The sequence below is a fragment of the Ambystoma mexicanum genome, chromosome 3q (assembly GCF_040938575.1).
Source record: "Ambystoma mexicanum isolate Mex_15411 chromosome 3q, UKY_AmexF1_1, whole genome shotgun sequence".
Lineage (NCBI taxonomy): Eukaryota > Metazoa > Chordata > Amphibia > Caudata > Ambystomatidae > Ambystoma > Ambystoma mexicanum.
The window spans coordinates 60814658-60841269 of NC_090926.1; the positions used below are offsets into that span (position 1 = coordinate 60814658).

The 26612-nt window shown below is 45.2% G+C and overlaps 1 protein-coding gene across 4 annotated transcripts in view; it reads right to left on the reverse strand.

The window, feature by feature from the left end:
* Positions 1 to 26612, reverse strand: part of LOC138582114 (lactoperoxidase-like) — a 464456-nt gene that overhangs the window by 178704 nt on the left and 259140 nt on the right. For all 4 annotated transcript variants that reach the window (XM_069653095.1, XM_069653094.1, XM_069653093.1 and 1 more), the window contains one exon: positions 8077 to 8329. In XM_069653095.1, coding sequence (XP_069509196.1) covers positions 8077 to 8329 — 253 coding nt within the window. The remainder of the gene's footprint in view (positions 1 to 8076; positions 8330 to 26612) is intronic.

A 26612-nucleotide genomic window follows, 5' to 3' on the forward strand; every position in this document is an offset into this window, starting at 1 on the left:
GCAAAACTGGAAGTCTTCCCAGGCTTCAGGCAAATGGTTGAAGAGCGGGTCAACCTAGCTGATGCCTGTGAGACTAGATTTTCAAGATCTCTTTGTGGTGGACTCGAATGACTGTGGTCCCACTGAAATCCACACTACAACAATTCCCACAGACCCTGGAATGACTCCAGTGTTTGTGAAGCAATACCGCTTGCCTCTCGCATCCATGGAGTCCCTGACAGAAATCATCAAAAACATTGAGTCCTGTGGGATAATTTGTCCAGTCCACCGCACCTTTAATAATCTGGTGCTGAGGATTTTAAAAACGAACAGCCAGTGGAGACTCTGTGCTGACCTGTGGGAGCGGAATAAACGGGTCCACATGTCCCGATGGCCTCTCCCCTACATTGACCAGGGGCTGGCCCAGATCCAGGGGTCAAAATTATACACTGCCATTGACCTGACCAATGGACACTGGACCGTGCCTGTCAGTAGGGAGGACCAATACAAGCTGGCGTTTATCTTTGGGGGCAGCAGTACACCTGGACCCGGACTCCCTCCGGATACATCCACTCCGGCAACAAATTCACCATCTTCCTACATAAGGCCATGCCTGACTTGGGTGAAAGGGGTAACCTGGCCTATGTGGATGATGTCTTCATAAAAAGCTCAACTGCGGAGGAACACATAGCGGAAATCTGTTATGTTCTGACACAGTTGAGGGTTGCCCGATCAAAACTATCCTTTCAAAAAGCACAGTGGTGCAGAACCCGTGTCAACTTCGTGGGACATGAAATAACTCCTGAGGGTCTCTGTCCCCAAGAGAAGAAAGTGGAAGCACTCCTAAAACTTACAGACCCCACAACTCTGCAGGATCTAAGAAGCCTTCTTGGACTGACTAATTACAGTAGGAAGTTCATTGAGGATTATGCAGAGATCAGAAGACCCCTGATCCATCTGTTGAAGGGGGGGTCAAGAGGGAGTGGGGTCCAGAACAAGCTGAGGCAGTAAAGCAACTCAAAAGAAGCCTCTCACAAGCGCTGTGTCTAGCTTACCCTGTCAGAAACAAGGAGTTCTTCTTGGAGACAGGGTTCTTGAATACATGCTTGGCAGAAGTATTATATCAAAAGCATGACAAGGTCAATAAAGTCATCTCCTATGCAAGCAAGACTTTATCCTCTGTGGAGGAAAATTCAACGATTGTGAGAAGGCACTCCTGGCAATGGTGTGTGCATTGAAAGATTACCGCCCGTTTATCCAGGGGGAACACATCATAGTGGAGACTCCACACCAGCCTCTGCAATACCTCCAAAGTGACAAAATCTGGGGCGGAAATGTGAGTAATTCCAGAATTACTTCCTGGATTTTGTCAATGCAAGGCTTTCCTATGGAGGTCAGATATGCCCAAAACAAGAAGAGTCCCCTAGCGCAAGTTCTGGCTTACTTGCATGATTGTTCCAGAGATAACTGTCTCGAGGATGAAACTCTTAAAACCCAGGACAACATGGAGGCGTACCTGAATTCCCCGGACAAAGTCTATGAAGAGGACAAGTGCGTGGGAATGCCCACAGTTTATGTGGACGGGTGCTCCTACCATGTTGACGACGGGGAAAAGGAACTGGTGGCCGGCGTTGGGAATGCCTGGGCAAATGATGTCCACAACGCTCCCCTGGGTACAAAATCAGTCCCCGCAATAGTCAGATGGTGGAGTTGATGGCAGCTCATCAGGCCATCTTCACTGCCGTCCAACAGCAACTCCACAAACTGGTCATAATCACTGATTCAGATTATGTCCGGAACGGGTTCGTGGAGCACCTGGTAAATTGGAACATCAGAGGCATGCTATGTGCTAACAACAAATTGCTTAAACATGGCAAGCTAATCCAAAATATTGATGATCTGGTCACCTCTAGTGGGATGACCATCTACTGGAAGAAGATCAAGGGTCATTCCAGGATAGAGGGGCCAGACAAAACTGGAAACCACATGGCTGATCAGCTGGCCAAAACCAGAGCCATCCAGGGGGATCTCCTCGAGATTGAGTCCCTGGTGGGGGAAACCCAGGTCACTGCAATCACTAGGTCCTATACAAATGCTCACAATGAACTCTCAACTGTCCAGTGGATTAAGGAGACCCCAAATGCTGATTTAACCACGGCACAAAAAGGGGATCCGATTATTGGTAAATTTTATCAACACATTGAGGACCCTGAGAACTTTCCACTGGCGGATACCGATTACATTGGGAAAGAGGACTTCACAGTGTTAATGAAATGTCCAAAAATGTTCCGAATCCAAGACGGTTTGTTGTTAAGGAGATCCATATCTGGCTGTGACGAGGAGGTGGTCCCTACCTCATTCCGAAGCCTGATGCTAAGTCACGCCCATGATGCGGTCACAGCTGGGCATCGGGAGTTTCACACTACTTAAGAAATCTTGCGAGAGGTTGCATCCTGGCCACACATGGGGTAGGACCTTGACCAATACTTGAAGGGGTGTATTGTGTGTGCACAATTTCAGCCAACTTCACTCACACACCGATCTCCCCTCCAGAAGGGGGGGGTGACACTGCCTTGGTCAGATTTACAAGTAGATTTCATCAGGCCCGTGATTTGCTCCTCTAGGGGGAACAAGTACATGTTAACCGTAACATGCTTGTTTACCAAATGGGTGGAATGTCTCCTGGCTCCAAATTGCAAGGCAGAAACAGCAGCTGCTCTGATGATCAATTACATCTTCTCACGTTTTGGCCTACCCCAAAGGATTGAGTCAGACCGGGGGAGTCACTTCACCAGCAAAGTGATGACAAAGATGTGGGAGATACTTGGGGTAAAAAGGAAACTTCACATTGCATACCGCTTGTCCTTTAGAGGTGGAGTTGGGAGGTACAATAAAACCATTGTGCGCATTCTAAAAAAGTTTGTGGCAGACTCTGGGCCAAGTTGCAATATCCGATTACCGCTTGTCCTGATGGCCATCAGATCTACACCTTCTTCTGCAACCAAGATGTCTCCATTTGAGCTGATAACTGGACGAAGGCTGGTGCTCCCTCAGCATCTGCTCTATAGAACACAAGAGCAGACACTGATAAACGCCTCCACAATTCATGAGTATGTTGAGAATCTAAGAAAAAACCTTCAACATGCTTTTGCGTATGCTCAGCGGAATCTAGAAAAATCTGCAGATAGTATGAAGACTCAATATGATTTAAAAACAACCAAAAAGGAATACCAAGTAGGAGACAGGGTCTACTTGTACAATTTCCAAAGGAACCAGATCAAAGAGCGTACATTTTTGCCAAGCTGGCGGGGTCCTTTTGAAATTGTAGATAAAATTTCACCTGCCGCCTACAGAATCTGCATCTCCAAATGAGAACGCCAGAAGAGAAATGGGTCCATATTAATCAGCTAAAGAGTTGTCACCCTAGGCACACTTTGCAGCAAATTGAGGAGACAAGAGAGAATCAAATAGAGGAGACATATGAAGCATGAGAATAAGAAAAAGAAGAATCCGAAGGGAATGATGGATTTATAAGTATAATTATGTAACATTGAGTATTTCTCTTCACTATCAATTGCCATTATTGAATACATGCATGTCCCACTGCTGTCAACCCAATTGGATGGCAGTTAGTGGGAAAATGAAGTAACCAGTTCTTATTTATTTAATAGATTTGTACTGGTTGCACCGATTCAAAGAACAAGGAGGACCTCCCCGGCGACGTGGAAGGGAGAAATCAAAGAAAATCTGGGGGTGTCGCTCAACAGCATAAAGAAAGATCCAAGAGAAAGCTGTTGGTGTCGTTTCACGCTCAAACGAGAGACAGCGAGAGGATCGTGGCATACCGCTCTCTGATGGAAGGACTCCTAACTGATGAAGCCCACCTTGCCCTACTCTCCCTCGACAAGGATCTCAGAAGAGTCGGGGTGGGGGATTTGTGGGCTACATTGACCCAATTTATCCATAACCAAGCTGCGCTTCAGCAGAAACAATAAAATGGCTGTGCTGGCTCCAGTGAGCACCATTGCACCAAAACTGCATTTTGCAGCAACAAAAAAGATGGCTGCACTGTTTTGCCAAGTGCCATGGGGCAAGATGGAACAGGAAGCACCCGAGAAAGGCTACTAGGGTGTGTTCTTGTTTGTCTTAAAGAAATCTAGTGAAAAAGCAGCGCTGCTTTGCTGCAAGCCCAAAATTCCCATTGAAAAAGGGAATATGTGACCTCTAAAATGATGCTGCTCTGATGCTATTTTCCATGTTTTCACCAAGCTGCTTTTGTCAAAAAGACCCTGTCATGCCCAGCCATATTCACATTGTGGTCCATCAGAAAAGAGCATTATTCCTGAATGACAGGCTTTGCCAGCTAAACCTGAGAAAATCAACAAGAGCTTTCCTTCAGCGACACGGGAAATGCTTAAATTGTGTTACCAAATGTCAAAATCACTGCTTGAAAAGAAAATCACAGCTTTCTATGCACTTGTCCATTCCAGGAGACCTTTGCCTTGTACAGACTGTTGTGTACAAGAAACTAACTATGGCTGCAAAACACCACATGTTAAATGTACTTTTGCAAAATAAAGGAAAATATCTGTTTTAAAAGGGCCTGTTGGATAAGGCCCTGCCCTTATCTAACAATGTGAAAGGGGATTGTGCTGTGACAATACAAGGATGAGATAGTTCTATTCAGCAGGTTTTCTTCCAATTGAAAGCAAACATAAATACAATTGAATCAAACTGCAATGGCTGCCTGAGGGGGGGAAGTCAGCCCAAAAATAGGTTTCTGCAGTGGCTACATGGGAGGAGAACCAGCCAAACAGGTCTGCTGGGAGGATGCTAGTAACATAAGGACCCCCACAGTAAACTCCTTGAACACACAAGTGATAATTGCTAGGTTGGACAGACTGTTGTCTGTGTTCAATCCTCGTACAATAGAATTCTAGGACACTAAAGTGTGAAGTGAAAATTCCCCCCTCCTCGTGATTTCCAGTAGAAAGCTTCAAAGGAAATCTCTGTGACAACCTGGGGTGAGGGGGTAGCCTTGGAAAGGCATGCCCATACATGGAGAACAATACTGACATTTGTTTCCAAAGACTATTTATTAATAAAAATGTTAAAGACTTTCATCTCTGCAGCAGGACTTTGCAAAAATGTGAAAATGTCACAGTTTAAATGTGATTTTGTGGTTTATAATTTAAGACATTGTAGCATCCACTGACCCCTTGGGAATAGAAATGGCAGATAATTGGGTATTATAAGGAAAGTATCCACGATGCCATTTCGAATTTTAACACTTATATGCCTACAAATAATCTATACACATGTGTATACACATGTGTAAGGTTATAGAATTTTAAGTAATATAATTCTCCCTGAAAAGCGTGAAAAACTGGTAGAAGGTGCCACAATTGTGAGGATTGAACTGCTATGCTCTGCATACAATATGTAACCTGCCCATGATTTGTTAAAATGCCACAAATGTATAAATGTGTAAAGGTGACAACCATCATTGATTGTCCTATCCGCTTCTTGGAGGTAGGCCTAGCTCAGTTCTGCCCACCAATAATTCTGTGATTTCACCATGCTCTTTATTAAGAGTAGCTGACAGAATTACACACACACACAGTCTTCCTGAAGTTCCTGCGCAGCGTTCCTGATCTGCTCCATTTATCTTGCTGATCCTACTCCAGAGCTCACTGCAAAACCCAAGCATAACTGATTCCTACTCCATCAAGGCAATTGATCCAGAAAAATCCACTAGACTCCCATTAAAAAGGGGAAGACCTTTTGCTACCTGAAATCAGACCGGATTGCGGCCCACTAATTGCATCCAGTGGTACATGTGCCATCCAGTGACCCGAATTTCCCAGCTGTTCGCTACCCGGTGTCCAGACCTTGCCCAGCAGACTTTTTTCCAGGAGCGCCGCTGTGTGGTGACCAAACCTTGTTGACTGTCCAAAAATCCCAAAACTAAAAAGTGGACTGTGAGTATAATCCCCACCCCATAGAAAAACATAGCCTATCTTGTCTTGCCTTTGTCCTTATCCCACTCTCTGAGTAGTAATATTTATAGCCTGGTAACTTGTTGAAACTGTTAGAATTATCCTTGTATCCTGTCCTTAATGTTTAAGTGCTAGCGCCATCTCTTTTCAATTTTGTCTGGTGTAAATTATAAGCCCTTAGTTATATTTGGAGTAATCCAACTAATTTCCATATATTTTATTGTTGGGGTTGAGCACTGAGGTGACAAGGTTGACCTCGCGAATCAACCTTGGAGCTTACTGTGTTCCTCTTTAACAATATATGGTCGATAATTTAGTGTAAGTAACATTTTCCTTTTTTTTTAAACCGATTTTCTCACTTTTAACTGCTCTATTTTCCTAAAAACGAACCTCACTCCACCTTCCAAATCTCTCTCAATTCACCAGCTAGAGACCTATTTTCAGCTCTATATTGTCCCTGTGAGGTATATCTATTCCCCAGCCCAAAAACTCAAAATCAGAGTATTTCATCCGTTTTTATTAAAAACTGTTTGGGTAATTTAAAGATGGAATTGAGAAAATTGCTAATTTTTCAACGTGTCATTTGGCTGCAGCTGTGTTAACTTTCCACTCATTTTCGAATTGTATGCTCCTTGTTGATCCATTAAATTGTGATTGTTACTGTCTATGCATTGTTGCCTCAGGGAGAAATCATATTTACTTCAACGTTTTAACCGCATATTCATTATTTATTTGCCATTTCCAAGTGTTATTTTAGGCATTTGCTAAAGGTTTAAAGTCTCTTATTCTGTGAGGGAAGGTCGGATTTGTATTCTGTCTTCTGCCTCTTATCACTGACTACCTGCTGCTTCTTTCTATCCACTCAGAATTCGATTATTTGTGGGTTGAGGGAAAATTGCAGGGGGAAACCTTAACTTGGGTACTATCAATTCTCATCCAAAAAGTGCTCCTATTCAGTGTGTAGTGTATATGTTCTCGGAGAAGGTTAATTAAGTGCATTGCTTACATTTCTATTGTGATTATCACCCCATTGGTGTTTGTTGCCCCATATTAAAATTGGCTGATTTAATTTGATTTTAAAAATAAATAAATCTTGCATTTTCACCAACTGGCCTGGTTCATGGTCCATTGTGACCCGGGGCATTTGTAAAAGGGGGTGTGATACGAGTTGTGTACCATCTCAAATTGAATTTGCTTAAAGTAAAGAGATAGGCATATCAATTGAGTGCTACATCCTAGGCTGAGACCAAGGTGTGTGTTGCCTGATTGATTGAAATCCTTAACAAATTGCCTCCCTGCCTCCCTGAAAATTGAAGAGAACCATCTCCGGTTCCAGAAGCACCTTAAAACCTTTCTCTTTGCTTCTGATTTTTCTCCCCCTCTCCCCTGCTGACTTACTGGCTGAAACCGAAACTGCACTGGTTGCCTGGCTACCCTCTGATCTTGCGCCCAGGTCATCCTCCCCCACCAGTCGCACACTTGCACTGCCTTCCTGGCAACCCCCGCACTTGAGGACTGTTTTCTGTATCCCTGCAGTCCCACTACCAGCACTTGACAAGTTGTCTGCACTTACCCTTGCACTTGCCACCTGCAGGCTGTACCCTTACTTATTGTTATAATTCTTTTATCTCATGTACTGCACTGTCCCCTCCCACTTCCCATGCACTTGTGCGATCTGAATGACACCTGGCCTAGTAGGATCGTTGTCTGTCTTCCCTCTGTTTCCCCCTCCCTTGCCTCATCGCGCCTTGAAACACTTGTGTAGGGGCGCGTTATAAATGCCACATCATATCATATCATATCATATCATGGAGTCATTAATGTAGCTGGATCCAGTAATTCTTTTCAAATGTTACTTTTTATGGTAATTTTGTAGATTCTGATGTTTTATAATGGTCTAACTGATGTTTTATTTTGATATACATTTGTTAATATATGTACAGTTCTGTGAACTAAATCACAATAAATAAATAAACACATTTAAAAAAAGATGCCAAATGAACATAATATACGATTTCAGAGCCTATGGAAATGAACGTTTAGTGTGACTGTGACAACCAGCTGATGGCAGAGGAAGGCGCTCTGGGCTCCAACTTACCTTCTGTTACTGGCATATAGGTCGCAAAGAGGGTTTTAGAAAAGTGTTTTTTGAAATTCGGCCCTTTGGGCTTGTATTCAGGGTCCAGCAGGATGAGGTTTGGTGGGACCGTCGTATGTGGGATCCGGAAGGCCGAAGTGAAGACATTTGCGATATCCGGTTTCATTTTCTGGTCATAGGAGTCGTAGAGTGGAAGTTCTGTTTTCAAATTGTCTCCAAGCAATAGTGAAAGGTAGTCTCTGTAAGAGAAGATCTGAAAAACACATGGGCGAGGTTGGCAACTGATTTTGCGCAGCGTAAGCTGATGAAGACAACTTGGGCCTTCCCCATGCTGACTGTACGTCCAGGAAGTAAACACATGCTAAGAACTGGAAAACCTGAACATTCCCTCACCAAAAGTATAACATGTGAGTAAAATTGCAGATAGTTAAGAGAGTTCCGCGAGTGGCACAATGAAAATGTAAAACGCTTGCACAAGCAGTGCATGCGTTTCCAACACAGGGAACAAGACGCAGGTGGGCTGCAGCAGGCCAAACTTCACTTCCGCATATAAAAGCTGCAGCACAGACAATAGAAGTGCAAGCTTTCAATGCACACTGAACAGGTACAACGTAGGCAATATAACTGAACGTTTCCAACACACATGCAACCCCAAAACATGTGTAGCACAAACAGCATCAACAACATATTTCACACACACACACACACACGGTATCGCGTCCTTTTGCAGACAGTAATTACTTCGTGGTACTTTACTACAAAGTAATTACTTCAAATGTTCATAGAATTATTTAGGGAATTGGGAATTGTGGGGTAGCGGGTAAAAAGGGGGTGGAGAGGGTTTTGGGGTATGGGCAGTGACGAAGGGGAAGGTGGGAGATGGGGGAACCCAAATGAAAATGTTGATGAAAAAAACTCAAAGTAATTACTTTGTGGTAAAGTGCCACAATGTAATTACTGTCGGCAAAAGAACATGGAACCACACGCACCCACCCCTACGCCTCCATGTACAGCATATCTGGGCAACAGCAACAGCATGGAAAACCTTCTGTGGTATCCTGGCCGTGTGCAAGCTCCTGGCCTCCTGTGGAACTTAAACATGATAACGTAACAGAAGTAAGGCGGCTGGGTCGGGGTAGTGCAATCTACTACAATATTGGCAGTGTTTAAGTCTATGGAGGTCCCACAATATTTGTAGATTAGTCCTGAAAGGTTTTTTGTGTCGAAGTATGTGCCCCCTCTATTGTAGTGTTTTAAGTGTCAGAGGTTTGGCCCTGTAGCCAGTGTCTGCAGAGGTGTGCAATGTTGTGCTAAATGTCACGTGGAGTGGCCACGATATTAAGGAATGTCTAGATGAGAAAAATCCAATTTGCAGGAACTGTGGTGGGAATCACTGTGCTATGTACAAAAAGAGTCCTGTGTATCTGGGAGAGGACCAGGTTGAAACAGTGAGGGTGTCTAACAATTGTATTGTGCTGATGCAGTGGTGCAGGTGCAAGGAAAAGTTCAGAAGAGTAATAGGCAGGATTGTCAGACGAAAATTGAGCAACTGCCTACTACAGGTGCTTCCGGAGTTCGGATGATCCACAAACAGGTGGATGAGAACACTTTGGTGATGATAAAAGAGAGATTTCTACTTTTTATGATTGAGGTAATTCATTGCTCCTTTCAAAATCAGAGCAAGACTGAAAATATGATGATCGTAGTTAAGGCAGCTGAGAAGTTCTTGGATATTGTCAGATTTACAAAGGACTACTTAAACGAAATCTTGAGTAGTGGTACTGTGTCATCACCCTGCAGGCCACAAGAGCCTCACCTGGGAACACCAATCAGGAAGTAATCCCCTCATCTCAGAAATACCAGGGACAATATCAGAGCAACCAACCACTGATGCACTAGGCAATCAGGTGATAAGAATGTTTGTCATCCCTTCTGGTTTTTGGCTTAACTTTTATTTGGAGCTTCATTGCAAGTGGCCATCTTGGATGGGTCCAGCATTCATCTTGGATTGGTGAAATCACTTTCTGTGGCCATCTTGGATCAGTGATATAACTTCCTGCAGCTATCTTGGATCAACCCCATCTCCAGCTGAAGACCACAAGAGGATCATCTGGGAACACCAATCAGGAAGAAATCGCCTCATCCCAGTAACACCAGGGACAATATCAGAGAGACCAACCACTGATGGACTAGGCGATCAGGTGACAAGAGCGTGTGTCATCCCTTCTGAACTCCCTAGCAGCATCCAGCCAGAGGAGTCCCAGTTAAGGGTGGAACCGTAAAGGGTGAAGATCAGCCGTTGACCAGCTCTTTTCCTCTTTGCCTATGTTGTGTTTTGCTAGTTGTCTGAGTACCCTTGATTGCTTCTTCTCAGCTTCACCCTCTCCATGAACTTCTCATGCTATCTTGTCCTTTCCTGTCTACTTCTCTCTTCACTCTCCTCCACGCAGAACCACCTCAACCCTCTCCCCATCCCTATCATCTCTTCTCCTTGACACCACCTCTCTTCTGACCCTATTACTCTTTCTATTCACACAACCTACTCCAACCCCAACTTCCATTACACATCCTCTTCTCACAATTACCTCCAGCGCCTCTCTATTTTTCAGACTCAATGTCGCTATACTTCTACATCTCACTCTCTTTCTGTTTCTCTTTGGAATGTATAGTCTGTCTGCAATAAAACCTCTGTTACCTCTGATGTCTTCCTTTCTTATTCTCCTTCTCTTGAACTCATTACCCTTACTGAAACCTGGATCTCTCCCTTTGACTCTGCAGCCCTTGGTTCCCTTCATGACCCTGCCTACACCTTCACTCACTCTTTCTGCCTCACAGGAGGAGGTGGTGGTGTAGGACTGTTTTCATCCTCCATACTTCCTATCTCTCCTACTCCCTTATCTCCTGCTAATTCTCCCTCATTTGAATACACAATCTCCACAATCACTGCCCCCTATGGCATACATATGGCCTCTCTCTACTGGCCACCTTGTCTGGTAGTTCAATTCTTCGACCACATTGCCCTACTAATTGACTCTCTCCTTTCCGATCACCACCTGATTGTCATTGGTGACTTCAATCTCCCCTCTCTCTATGCTGCTCCATCCACTGACTTTAACTCTCTTCTACTTTACCACTGTCAGATAGCGTTCGTGTCTCCCCAACCTCCTCCTCAACTGGGCCTTCTGGCGAACTGTCCTTGGAATTAGCAGCTGGCTTCTTCCTAGCTTTCTTGTGGTCGGTTGTCGGTTTCTCTTTGACTGGCTTCTTCTTTTTATCGTGTAAGTAGGGTCTGGCTTCCTCAGAGACCACCTTGACAGGAAGGGGAACCTGCCTAAGGGGAACCCCAAGGAGCCAAACCCCAAATCACAGGGAAAAAGCCTCTTTGGCAAAAAAAAAAACCTGGTAGTTCCAACAGTACTTTGTTCTTTAACTGACAATGCAGGATGATAGTGATGGATTTGTGAAGTCCTGTTCTTTGATCTGTAGCCAAGGTTCCACAGGTGGTTATGGCAGTTCGATAGCAAGGGATATGGCAATCGAGCTCAATAGAGCGCGAAGATGGTAGGGCTCGGAATGACGAGTGCAAAAAAAAGGATGCACCGTAAGGTTGAAAGATAAGTACAAGAGACTACGAACGAAGTACAGAATAAGGAGGCGTTGTGAAAGTAGAAATTCGAGGAGCAGTAGTAAGGAACCCACGTACCTGAGAAGCAAGTGACACAGGATGAGTAGGAGAGAAGAGCCGCGCATGCGGTGAAAGCGAAAGTACCTCTGCGACCGCGAATGGGAGCAACGAGCCAGGGAAGCAGAGCAAACCGTAGAATCCACAAGAGTGCAGCTCAGAAGACAGAAAGACTGAGGAGGGAGGAAAGAGGAGACAGAAAGGTAAGAACTAGGTAAACCCAGAAAGCGGGTAGGAACGGAAAGAAGTACAGGTGGAAAAAGGAGGAGACTAAGTAAAGCGAAAGTCTGAAATGAAGGAAAACAAACAAGAGGAACGGTGACTACGAAACGTAGTGACTCGGGAGGGACAGAAGGCAAGGAAGGCAAAAAATACGTAGAGAAAAACACCCTACAAAGTAGCACAGCAGCATTGAATGCAACAGAGGAAAAAACAGATACAACGCGCTGGGCTGTGGACGTGGCCTTGCTTTAAAAGGTGAGCCTGTAGATATCAGCTGATATCAGAGTCGCCAGGCACTCCATAACTTCCAGGGGCGAGTCCTGACAACCACGCACTCTCTTCTGTCCACTCCCTGCCCACCCATTGAAATGGAAACCCCATTGACCTTATTCTCATTTCCTCTCAACTCTCTGCCTCTACTATCTGCACTGCGCCTCCTCCACCGATCACTTTATTGTCTTTGTCTCAATCTCCACTCCTGCTTCTTACTCACTCTCTCCATCTACTACAACTATTACTAAGCACATGTTTCCCTGCTACAAACTCCCTGACTACCTCTATGACCTACACCACTCTCTCTCCTCCTCCAACGCTGGACTCACTTTTACATCCACTGAATTCACTAACACTGCTCTGTATGCCCCTTTTTCCTCTCACTAGCCTCTTACTATATTCACTCCTAAACCCTCCCCTCCATGGCTCTGGATCACACCTCTCATCCGCACACTGATAGCAATGCAGAAAAAGCTTTTCACTTTGCAAAAGTCAAGATACTCCTCTGATCTCCAACTATATCTCACTGCTCTTCAAAACCATTCCTCCACTCTTGACTCTGCCAAACGTGACCTCTACCTCTCTCTCATTTAATCCCAATCCTTCCAATTTAGACACCTCTAAAAATCTCTGTACTTAATTCTCTCACCTCCTAAACACACCTCCATCTTCTTTACATTTAGCTGCAAATGATCTTGCCCTCTACTTGGTATCTAACATTTTTACCATTCACAATACCCTTGTTAATTACTTTCTATCCCTTCTGCCTGCTCACCTTTCCTGACCATTCCTCCCCTCCTCCCCTATAACTATGTCTTCCTTTGCCCACACCAACCCCAATGAAAGTATTGCCCTACTCGTCAAGGCTAACTCTTCATGTTCCTCCACGACCCACTGTCCCCGCACATTGTGAAGCACATAGCTCTCACTGTTGCTCCACATCTTCATTTACTCTTCAAATCCTCTCTTGACAATGACACTTTTCCCTCATCCTATAAGACAGCTACTGTCATCCCTCTCCTTAAGAAACCTGGTCTAGATCTTGACTGTCCTGTCAACATTCACTGAGTCTCTCTTTTATCACACTATTCCAAAATCCTAGAGCAAGTAGTATTCAATCCTCACTGACAACCTTGATATTCCCAGACCCTCTTCAATCTGGCCTCCGACCTCTGCGTTCTACCGAGACAGCTCTCCCCAATGTCAGCAACTTCATATCTTCCTCTCAGCATGCAAACTTTTTATATATTTTTATTCTTCTTGACCTCTCTGCTGCCTTCAAAACTTTCAAAGATTCTGACCGTCAATCTACATTTCACTACTTATCTGATGAGGTGTTGTCAAAAATGTTGAACTGTCTCTCCACCATCAAATATTGGAAGGCATCTCACTCGCTCATCCTCAACTCCACTTAGACTGAGGTTCACTACTTCCAAGTCAAACAGGCTATAGCTTCCTCTTCTTCTCTTCTCTCCAGACTACCTTCCTTCCTCTGCTTCCACTCGTAACCTTGGTGTCATCATCGACCCATCATGCAACTTTTCGCTCTTCATGTCCAAATCGCCACTTCAGCCAGACACACCCTCCTCAATATCAGAAAAATCCATTACATTCTTCCTTTCAATACTGCTAAACAGCTAATCTCCTCCTTAGTACTTTCTAGATCTGGCTACCTCGACAGTCTCCTCTATAGCCTTCCCAACTATGCTTTTTCACCTCTGAACAAAGTCCTGAACTTTGCGGTCCACACACTTTTCAACCTTTCTCGATTTACTTCTACCTCCTCTGCTCGTCGCCAGATTGGCTGGCTTTCTATGAAAGAAAGGGCTAAGTATAAACTTTTTCTCATCATCTTCAAAATTGTCCATGGACTCACCCCACTGTATGTATCCGCGCATCTCGCTCCGCACTCTCCTCCTCGCTCGTTAAGATCATCCCCAGCTCAGCTCCCTGCCACTACTCAAGCCCCCTGTGCTTCCTCTCATTCCTGCTCTCTCTCCCTCCTACTCTTGAATCCTCTTCCTCTCCCTTTATGCAGTACTCCAACTCTACCACTATTTGAATCCAACCTCAAAGCTCCCCTTCTTTTTGATGGACCTGTTTCCTAGCACTTTGCGCTACTGCATCATACTGTTTTCCACTCTCCCTGCCATTCATGGACAACCCTAGATCACTTTTACGTCACCCCTCCATCGTTAATTCAGCACTTTCTCCACCATCCGCTTCCTATGTCATTCTGTCCTGTCGTCGTCCCTGGTTTATGTTTTCACCTTCCCCTGCAACATCTGTTCTACAGTCACATTCTCTCACCCCATTGTGAAGGACCCCTGTCTTCCACTCTGTTAACAATGGTAAATTCTGTAAGTGTTTGTGTCTTAAAAATACATTGCTTTCCTTGTGATTTGAGCCAAAAATCAGCATGTCATCAGAAAATAGTGTTACACTGTATTATTTATTTCAAAATTTCATGCCTTTTCTTGATATGCTTTGCCCAATAGATTTGAGTACTAGTTCCAGTGTCTGGTCAAACAGTAGCAGCAACAGAGGACATACCTATCTTGCCCTTGATGCAGCTGAAAAACGTTTGACTTACATCCAATGGTCTAAATATATACTTCCATTCTCTTTATGGTGCTCTGATCATTTAAATACATTTTTCCACACAACCGCATTTTGACTGTTTTCTGAAGTGAACGTGTCAGTTGAGCCTATAGGAGGCATTTTCTGTGTTAAGTGAGACAGCATTGGTGGTAAACACATTCTCTCAGCAGTTTTCGGCAGGTCATTTAGGAGCATGGTGTTACTGATTCCTTTTCTGCCCTTGATGAACACCACATCATCACTGATTATCAGGGCTCACATTACGAAGTTGAGTCTATCAGTATCCAACCTAACAGGCATATAGCTTTGTGACCATGTTAATGAGGGTAATGGGGTTATAGCTTGATTACTTGCTTTCTGGTCTTTTCTCCTTGGAATACTGTAATTAGCACTTGCCGTTGGGATAGGAACATTTGCTCACGGTGAGCATTCCACCACCTCTACTACGAGTCAGATTATGGAAGCATGCAAGTGTTTCAGAAATTTCACGAGAAGCCATTCAATCCCAGGCTCTTTCTATTCTGCATCACTTTGAGTGCCACTTCCAGTTTTTCCAGCTGGAATGGATTCTCGAGCACAGACATATGCGCGGCATCAACCCTCCCCAAAGGTCTCTGATCGAAGAACCTTTGAATCTCTTCCTCTGTTTCCTCAATGCCATCTGAGTTGACTTTATGATATAATCTCATACACCTGGCATATATATCTTCTGCCTAGTTTGCCACAAAACTACTTTCCATTGGGAAACCTGGGATCTGGTACTGTATTACCTTTTCCTAAGGTGGTAGGCCACTAGTTTTGACACCTTTTCACTGTTTACCGAGAAGTCGTGTCTGAAGCTCTCAAAATATAGCATCACTCTGTTTCACTCCATACGTATCTCACATTTTAGGATCACTTGGATAGTAACCCTCTGTTAGTTTCATGACACATCCTCCCTTTAGCTCTTCCTCATGTCAAGTACGATATGCAATATATGATAGGGGTGAATTTCTTTATGTTTTGAAGGAGATATAGTTGGGGTTGAGCTCCTTTGGTCATGTTTTTCATGTGATAGTAAAGATGTAGCTTGCTGTGTAGGATGAAGGCCAGTGATATTTTGGCAAAGGGAATCATTAGAGATATCCGTTTGGTGGTGACAGCTGAAATCCACTTCCGAATAAGATGGTGGTGGAGGTACTGGGCAATATAGGAGCGAACCCTCTGTTTTAAATGTAATGAACTTAAGTTGACGAGGTATATGACAGCCGGTTCTACATTGACTTGAGGTATAGTTACATGTCATCCACATACTAATGTAATTTTAGTTCCACATTTATAATTAACACTCTCAAATGATCCTTGCACATGTTAAACTGCACAAGGGACACCATAACGCATTTGTACCTGAATGTTTTCTTTCCCACTGGATATCGTCTATTTGCATGTGGTTATGTGGGAACAAAGGCAACTCAGCTGATAACTTTTCTGTTCACGTGGTGCTTTATACTCCATTGCTCAGTGGCTCTGAACCTGAGGTGCATTTTCAGACATGGCTACCTCGTGGTGGTGTGGCGTGTGTTACTCAGCTGAAATGGCCTATTCTACACATGTGCAGTGGATGGAAAATGCAAAGAATTACTAGTTATCTCTCCTGGTGAAGACTTTGCCAAGTGTTGACATCTGCCTGAAAGATGTCCGCATAGTTGTCAGAATAATATACCTACTATGCAATATGAATGACAAATGTTGTTCTGCTTGATAAACTGTGAAAATATGTTCTCACAAAGAAGTGCTCTAACTAATGTATACATTGTTGTGTTTAATGATGTAGTAATTCAAATCAAACATTTATGAGACAAATGCGTAATTCTGAGAACATAAGGTGAAAATATGTGGCTTACGCCAAAACCTTATTTCTTAAAAATAAAATCTGATTCCTCTAAAGATGGAATTTTTTAAAAAAACTTTAAGGGTTTGCTTTTTGCAATACACTCTGTGGTTACAAATGGAATGGGGATATGATGAGCGTAGAATCTCTGCCACTAGAATGCTGCTACTCCCACGACAATTCGGCCTAGCTGCACACATGCTACCTCTCTCACATACCCTGCACACTACTTACGGCACTAAAATGCAGCTATCCACCACAAACAATTCAGCACTATTTACTGCTCTGGCTATCTCCACTGACCTGGACTTCAGTCCCCGAGGGCGTTCTACGTACAGCGTGTTGAGACCATACCAATGGTGAAAGGCGCTATACAAATGCCCATTAACATTAACATAAGCTGTCATGGAGATCCCATTTTCAGAGTTTACAGAAGAAGGCAAGATCTGTGGCATCAGCAATCCCTGCTTGAATGTCGATTTTGGGAGACAGTTGTTGAACGTCTCAAGAAGGCCTGTCTGGCTAAATTCATCTTAACTCTGACTTATAGAGGACCCGTCTTCACTGATGCCCGGGGCGCAAGCAAGTGATATCCAAAATAGGTTTTTTATAGATTGGTACCAGGCACTATGGCAGCTCTTTGATTAGAAATGGGGTTAGTAGGAATGTGGACCTAAATGTTGCCACCTTAGTATGAAAAGTGTTAAGACAAAAATAACATCTTTTTTTTAGACTATTTGTAATACCAAATTATGTTTAGCAGGTGTCTCGTAGAAAGCACAGGCCTCAGGGTCTACAGATGAATACATGTCTGAAATTTGCTTACGGCTTTCTGAAGAAGCTGCTTTTGGTAGATAAACACAGTCGTCACTTTAATTTCAAAGTTTGGAAAATTGGATGGCATTGTCAGTTTCAATTGGAGAATACCTTTTTAAATTCACCAACAAAGCTTTATGCAAAAAATATTCACACACGTTCTGCAACATATTTGAGTAAAACTGATACAAGGAATATATTGTCAATTTCTAAAATGTAGGCTGGATAGCGCTCAAAGTAAAAGAGTATGTTTATGCTGTCACAGTAGGTTTCACCTAATCCAAACATATGCTATTTGTCTTTCTTGTGTACACAGATATTTAGATCGCATTTTGGAAATGGATATGCAAGGTAGAAATTTGGAGAATATACTTGCCATGGCTCCTAAAATAACTAAAGTGATATCAAAGTAATGTTGTAATGTATTGGAGTAACCACAAATTAATGAATGCATATTAAATATGTAACAAAGGTTTAATAACTGTTAGTAATGAGTAAATAATTGCTAATTACTGAGTAACAAACACATCGCTACTGGCTCTGGGGTCTATCTATGCATGATGAATGATTCACCAGAGTTAAAGCTGGAATCCTCCACTGTGGCAACCGCAAAGTGTGGAGATACCCATTGATCAAATACATTTCTACCTATTTTACATTCATTAATACATTGGGCCTCATTACAAGTGTGGCGGTCTGGAAATAACATGCTGATAATTCCGATTCCCGGCACTCTTTCTGCACCGCACCACTACGAGAAGTAATGCCGGTAACAACGGCACCGGTAACAGGGTCCACTGTGCTACCGTCGCTCGTAGCACAGTGAACTGAAACAACGGGACCCTCTGTAAGCCGTGCTGGAAACACCAGCACCACAGGAACAAGTCAGCATCACGACTGCGGATTTCTTGGAAACACTGGCACCAAAATGCTGGTGTCACTGGGAAAACTGTGCCGGAAACACTGGCACTGTGGAGCAGGCGGAAACCAGGCCCAGGTGTGGGGGAACAGGCCACAGGTGCACTCAATGCACCAAGCTGCACACAATGAGCGCTAGAACTGCTGAAAAGGACCACACCGACACCACATACACTGGCAAACACAACCATGCTACACCTCGTAGCAGTAGTCATGGACCTAGAGGTGCTGCATGCAGGAGTGCAGCTTTATGAGAAGGAGCTGCATCAGTTGCAAAAGGATTACAGGCAGTGGAGGAGGAGGAGGATGAGAAGGAGAATGCAGATGAACAATGGCATGCAAGTGGCGCCCCTGAGGCGTGCATCAATAACCCGCACAAGGGCCACACCCTGGCCCCTGACTGACAGGCAGATCCATACACTATACCGCCTGAACAGGGAGACCATCCTGGAACTTGTGGAGTTCATCCAGGGTGACATCAAGAGCATCATAGGCATCCAGACTGCCATACCACCCCTGTTGAAGGTGGCATCAGTGCTGCATTTTCTTTCCCCTGGCACATTCCAGCACTCAGTCGGCGAGCTGCATGGCATCTCACATCCTGCATTTTCAACTGTGCTGGTGCAGGCCCTAGATGCGCTCTTGCACCATGTGTCCCTGCACATTGCTAAACCAACCACACAGACACAGGTCAACTTCACCAAGATCTGCTTCCATGCACTTTAGACATTACTAATGTATTGGGAGCAGTGGACTGCACACATATAGATCATGTGGCTGCCCACGCCACAGAGGAGTTGTATCGAAACTGTAAGCAGTACCACTCATCGAATATGCAGGTTGTCTGTGATGCAGACTTTACAATCACCCACTGCTGTGCATGCTTCCCGGGATCAACCCATGACTCCATGGCACTGCGAAACAGCACCCTGTATACATGGCGCTTTATGTGGGACAGCGGGCCTAGCTCTCGGGTGAGTGAAAGCATCAACGCACACCTAGTTCAATGGGAACCAGGGCACAGTGGATACGTTCACTGGCACCAGTGCATGGCCCACAGCCACCATGCCAATGCAGGGATACAATCAGCTCACAAAAGTGGGTGGCCACGACTGGCATCTACCACATGGGTCAACGGATGGACACACCATCACAATCTGAGCACGGATGGACAGGCACATGCAACACATCACTGCCATGTCACAATAGCCATCATATCCCAACTCGGCCCCACCCACCACGATCAACCCATCCTTGGGAGACAGACCATACACATGGCCTGACCAGCATTGCCTGTTACAGGGTGCATCAAGGTGAATGAGGGCCTGCACAGACCCAGATGGATGTGTCACTCACTCACATCCCTATATGTATGCACTGTCCATCCAGTCACTTGAATCTAATAGCCCTCCCTGTGTCCCCTTCCATGCAGGTGATTCCGGGTATCCATTACTACAATGGCTGGTGACCCCTGTGAGATCCCTAGACGCAGCAGAGAAATAGCATACAGTTGCGCTCACATCTGAACACGGACGACAATCGAGCAGACCTTTGGACTGTTGAAGACACTTTTTTGGTGCCTTCAGCGCTCAGGTGGGACACTAATGTACAGTGGGGAAGATAGTCCTGGCCTGTGCAATGTTGAGCAATATATGCATCAGGGGGAACATACCCCTGCCCCTGGACATGGACATGCCTCCAGCGGACGCTGATGATGATCGGGATGCCGCTGTAGACATGCAACAACACCAACACAGGGATGTCAGAGATGGGCGTGCAGCCTGCCAGGATCTCATTGAGAACTACTTTTGAGGTTCCATCAACTGCATAGATCCCATGGCACACACTGCATGTGATGCAGCACAATAATAAATCAGACCACTTCACAAAATGAATGTCCAGAGGGTAAATGCCTTCACACAACTATATGTATTTCGAAAAAACCAATCATCACAAAACGTGTGACCCACCACCCCCTCCCCAACTATAACTCCCACCACCCCCTCCCCAATTATCCCTCGTCACCACCCGTCCTCTTCCCCACCTCCCCGTCCCCAACTAACCCTCCCCTAAACACCCTCCCAAACACCCCCTCCCCAAAATATACCCTAGGATGCAGCAGTTGCACATGTACTGTTGCACACTTCCATTTCCTGGATACTGGGGATCGGTGGTGAAGGTGGGCTATAGAGGTCAGATGGGCTGAAGGCAGGACAATGGTAGGGGGTGTGGTCCGGCAGCAACCTCTCAGTGCTGTCCCCGCCCTCCTGCATTGCATCGTCTGTGAATGTGGCGAAGTATCTGGGAGGTTGGTGGGGGGGCAGTAGCTATCTTGCTGGGCCACAGTTGTGTGTCTGGGGCAGCCGGCTGTGCCTCCGTGTGTGCAGGAGCTTCTGTATGGGCAGCTAGCTGTGCCTCCTTGGATGCAGGTGCTGCTGCAGGGGCAGCTGGCATGCTCACAAGGCCAATAGTTTGCATTAGCGAGGCTCGTGTGGCCTTGACAGTGGTGACAAAGGGTGTTGTCCTCCTCCTCTGTGTTGGTGGCTGGGATGTACTCAGTCCACCATGCTCGCTGTCAGACGAGGTGCCTGTGGTGGTGAGATGGGCATGCTGTTATTCACCTCTGTGACATTCTATGGCCTTGCAACATGCAGTTTCAACATTATGTGACATGATGCCTGTGCATGGAGTCATGACGTCAGGACGGCTTTGATGCGTGCACACATGTGAGTGTTGTACGGAGGTACATTGCGTGTGGTGCATGCACGCCACCCTGGTCTGGTGTGTGCCTTGTGTATGTGTTGCTTCTCATGTCGTCACTTCGTGCACGTGACCAGTACTCATGTGGCGATATGTATGTTTGGATGTTTACGGGGGAAATGCTTGGGTACCCCTGGGCAACGGTAATGGTTTTTTGGCCATTCTATGGGTTGAATGTGGGTTGGTGGCATGCAGTTGGACATATCTCCATGTAGTTTGTGCTGCATTTCCCTGTCCACTGTGTATAGTTGTTTTCGTGTGGCACGTTGTACTCACCGTCCTCTGCAAGTGTCCCTGCACTGGCCTCTGTTGCTCCCACTCCCTCGATTCCTTCGAGGTGCAGCACACCTGCTGCATTTTCCTCCCGTGTCATCAGCTTGATTGGGAAGGTTGTCCCACCTCCAATGACCATACTGTTACGCTCACCTGACTCCCACAGGGGCGTCGGTCAGACCCGGACTGCTGCGGCCTCCACCCACGTGATGCATAGTGCAGCGATGACTGACTGAATCTGCCCTCCTAATCTTGTCTGCTTGACCCGTCGAAATATTCTCCTACAAGTGGAGAGATGGATTTAGCCACTTGTGGATTCAAGTGATGGTTCCCCCACTGTCCTCCCCACTAATCACCTCTGTGCCCTCTCAGCAATCTCACCTTATATTCTTGAAGGATGAGCCCTCCATCCTGCGAAGCTCGCAGGGGCGCGTTGATGACCAGTTACTTCACTGGCCTGAAGATATTGGAAGAGTTGTAGACGAATCCTGACTCCAAAAGGTCCTGGCGAAGAGCTGTAAGTATATAGTCCATAAGAGTTCAAAATGTCTGGAATTCACTCCTGCCCAATTCCTCTTTTATCTTGCAACTTTGACCCAATAAGAAGATTGACTGCTGAAAGCGCTCCGGTAAAAGTCTGTGTTACCCAACACTGTCTGGTAAATAATGCCAAGGGTTAAACTTGCTGCTTTCTCCTTTCTTACAGGTGCGGCATAAGAAGATGTGGCGTGCTGATGAATAATACCTCCGGCAGTAAAATCAGGTAAGCATATGGCGGCTAAAGAGATTGTCTCTGTTTGTTCTCTCTGCTCACCCTGTTGCTTCTTGTCCCCCTTAGGTGCCGGGATTCGGTGATGTAAAGATGGAGACAGCGCCGGATCGAAGAAATGCTGCGTGGAACGGTGAGTATGGCGCGCCGCTGCTGCTGCGATGCGACGCATTTAAAACAAAGTCTTTCCTCTGGTTTTGAAGATGCGATTAATCCGGAATCAGGTAAGAAATCAGGTAATACTCTTGTTCTAACCTTTGCTTCTTTCCTCTTTCTAGGTGCTCCAGGTTCGAGGCGGGCGTGGCAGAAGGCTGGATGCTGCTGCTGGCACGGTGAATGTTACGCTGCTGGATGCAGAATAACGCGAAGCGTGTGCTGCTCTTCGGGCGTGGTTTAAATAGCCTCCAAAGTAGTCCCAGGTAGGTATTCCTCTCCGACCACACCCGAGTAACAAAATAGTCCCTAGGCCTCACATGGGTTTGGATCTTCTTGCAGCATGGTCTGCATCAGGTAAGTGGGCACCTATGGCGCCAGGACTGATGTCCCATATGAGCCTGGCGCCATAGGTGCCAGGACTGAACCCAGATAGCCCTTAACAGGGGTTGCTGCGTTTTCTCAAGGCAACATGATGTCTGCTCCCGGGGCTGATGGACGTGGTCTGGATGCGCGGGGGTATGCATCATGACACATACTTTCCTTCCTGTGGGCCGAAAACAGGCTGTGGACCCTCAGGCAGAGGTCATCCCACCACCTGTGGCTGTCTCTTTGGGTGTGTGGGACTGGGCCCATGGCTGACAACTTCTGTGCCATATCCTCCCATATGGCATTTTTGCTGAGCTGGCTACTCCACCTGTGGTCGGTGGCGAACAGTTCTCCTGCATTATCCACTATATCTCCATCAGTATGGTCAGTTCCTGCTCTGTGAAGAGTGGCTTCCGCTGGCCCACATCAGGAACTCTTGATTCCATGGCTGCAGTAAGGATGCTGGTATCACAGTGACCGGATGGCAACAGGAAGGTGGTGATTTTATGTGTATTGGGTTTTTCAAAATGGCTGCCGGCGAGCTTCCAGTTCCTGTAAAGACGTTGTTTCTGGTCCCGCTGTTTCCATCAGGTGCACGTCAGTAACGGTGTCACTGGTATTTTTGATGATGGTGCCACCGACTTTAGTGGTCAGTGACAGTGTTTCTTTTATGTCGGTCGCACCATTACCGGCATGCCGGATTGCACACTCCCACAGGGTTGTGATGTGCCGATGATTCTGTGGTTGCAGTTGCCAGAAATGGTGCCACCGGTTTCACGGAATCACCAGCACATACCGGCAAACTCGTAATGAGGGCCCCTGTCTCATCACTTCATTTTAGGTCTTTACACACAGGAATAATGCATGCCGAACTGGGTATAATAATTTATTTTGTTTTTCTTCTGCGGCAAGGACTCTAAAACCATACACAATATAATGTTATTAATGTTATATTTTAATATACCTCTTCATGCCACATTCCTCCATATGGGTTGAAATAGGCTTTACTAGTAACCAATCTCACAGTGCTCAGTTTACCAAGCCCAGGAAGGATGAAGCGGTGTGTCAACCTGCTGAGATGCTAACTTGTGTTCCGCAGGCTGAACACAGATGTCTGGAGTGAGCATTCAAACTTGCTGAACTATCATACCATCTTATAACAGATCTGCTGATCATGTGCATGGTTCAAATATGTATGTAGTAAGAGGGACATGTCTTTATACCCTAACTCTAAAGTAGCCAAGAAAGTCTTATCTTACAAATATTAAATCAGGCCTTGAAATCTCACTTTCTTGCAACCATGCAGGTCTTGTTCAATAAATGTCGATTTATCTTTTTGTTTTTCTTAATTACAAGCACACTTCACACCGTACATCTTTCGTTCATGGCCTATGTGCTCTGGCACCATGCGTGGAACATGCCTATACTTTTCTTTTTTAGCGTCTGATTAGCCATTTTATTCTTCTCAGATTCTGCACTTACTCCTTACGTACATTTCCCTCTAAAGCAGTGAGCTTCTCAGAGTTGGGACTAAGCTGAAGAGGATCCCTGCACTGGGACTACCATTCTGTCTGAGGGTTGTCCTTGAGCGGCCATTTTGGAAGCAGGCAGCTCCCTTACTGGCCGTTCAAGCCCAATGATGCTTCTTAGTTCAAGCCTGTAGATCTAGCTTTCACCACCATTTCCCTGTGAAGCAGTGAGCGTCTCAGTACTTTCCATGGGCTAGAAGCCTGCAGTCATCAGCAACAACACCTGCTCAGTCCCTGGTGGAGTTGGGGCTCAGCTGGAGAAGATCCCTGCACTTGCCCCACACTTTTTCCTGGCCTTTGTTCATGAGTCGCTATTTTGAAATCAGGCAGGTCCCTCATTGGCCCGTCTAACCCTTGAGCATACATTAAATCCTTGCCCAGAGATGCTCCACTGCATGGTGTCCACAGCAAAGGGCTTCACATACGAGGCCGGGTTCTTTTGGCCCTAGAAAAATCCTGGATAGCCATATGACAGGCCATTTTGCTTTATTACTCCCATCATCCATTTAACCATCAATGCAGAATGACCATGCAAGTACCATTTCCTACATCTGTGCAATCACTGTGATGCACTTTTACCAATGCATATATCAACTGTACCTTGTAATTTGCATGTCTTGGTAGCATAGGGCACCATGATTTCTTGAATTATATTTCCTGGTCATCTAGGACTCTTTGATTTGTTCATTTGCATTTCTTGATCCCCTAAAGGTCCTGTGATTTCTCAAATTGCATTTACCCCGTCTCCTAAGATCCTGCAATTTCTTGCAATTTCTGCAGTCTTCTGAGACTCTGTGATTCTTTAAATTGCATTTCCATGCAATTTAAATGAAATTAAATTGCATTTCTTGGTCGCCTAGGAACTGGAGATGTCTAAGAATTGCATTTCTTGGTTGTCTAGGACCCTGTGATTTCTTAAAGTGCATTTCCTATTCACGTAGGACCCTGTGATTTCTTAAGTTACAGTTCATTGTCGACTAGGCTAGATTATACGCAGAAAGCTGCGTGACAAGAAAATATGGCACATGGACTCTTACAAAGCCATTTATAGTATGGGAATGCAGTTGTCACTTCACATTTTTACCAATCTGATCAATACAGGGAATATGAGCGCAAAAATATCTCATGAAGAGAACGCTTGACCGTTTGGATTGGACCCATTGATTAGGACATAAGGAGCATCAGGAATTTCTCCTGCATAAGCACAAGCTTAGCGTACACAGAAAACCAGGGTAGACACCTACTGTTATTATTTTAGGTGATTACTGGATCATAAATAGACCACAATGTACAAGAGGGAAGAAAGCCCTCAGGAAGACCTGTATGTTTATTGGTCAAAACTCATAGAGGCTAACCATTAAAACACAAGTGACTAACAGCTCAAGAGACCCTGTTGAATTTGATTATATCTGTTAACTAAAGGATACTTAACTTATTAGGGTTTGGTGCTTTGGTTTGATAACACTACATATGCTGCATTGTCGACTAGGATCCTGTGATTTCGTACATTTTCAATTCTTACTCACTTAGATGTGACCCAGGTATTTATGAAGGTGCATTTCTTACTCACTTAGATGCGATGTCTTAAATTGCATTTCTTGGTCAGGTTAGACCACCTGGTCCACACTAAACCATTCTCATCCCTCCTTGCCTACCACACTCCTGCCAATCCTGCTCCTCCTCCTTTTTGTTTATTTCCTCTCTCTCTCCTATGGCCTCTGCACAACCCCTCTTCCATCAACATTTTTCTGGGTCCTCTTCCCCAGTCTCCTCTTCCCAATTATTCACTTATCTCACAAACACCACTCAGGAAGTTACTCGCTCATCCATCCCTCCCACTCCAACCTCATTCATCCTACCAACTTCTCTTTATCTACTGCAACAATTTGTCTAGCTACACACCCCTTATTCATCTCATCCTGGGTCTTTGAAGTACCAAAGCCCTCTGCAAAAAACCTCCTTTCTCGTGAATATTTGTGATTCCGATTACCCCAGTCTCACAGAGATGAGTATAACTGAGCCCTGGATTCAGTTTCCATCACACACCCACCTTGGCAGCCGGTCACACTGACTTTGCCTCTTTCTATCACTCCACTCGTCTCTCCAAAAAAGGCAGTGGTTCTGTCCTCAAGGATCATTGTCACTCCCTACCCTACCTCATTTCACTCCCTCCTCCTTTGAACATATCCTGGTCTGACTTCTCAATCCCACATTCTTTCTATCCTCATCATCTACCACCCATTTGGCAGACTCAACCTCTTCTTCTCTGATCTTGACCTGTTACTTGAAACACTCCCAGCT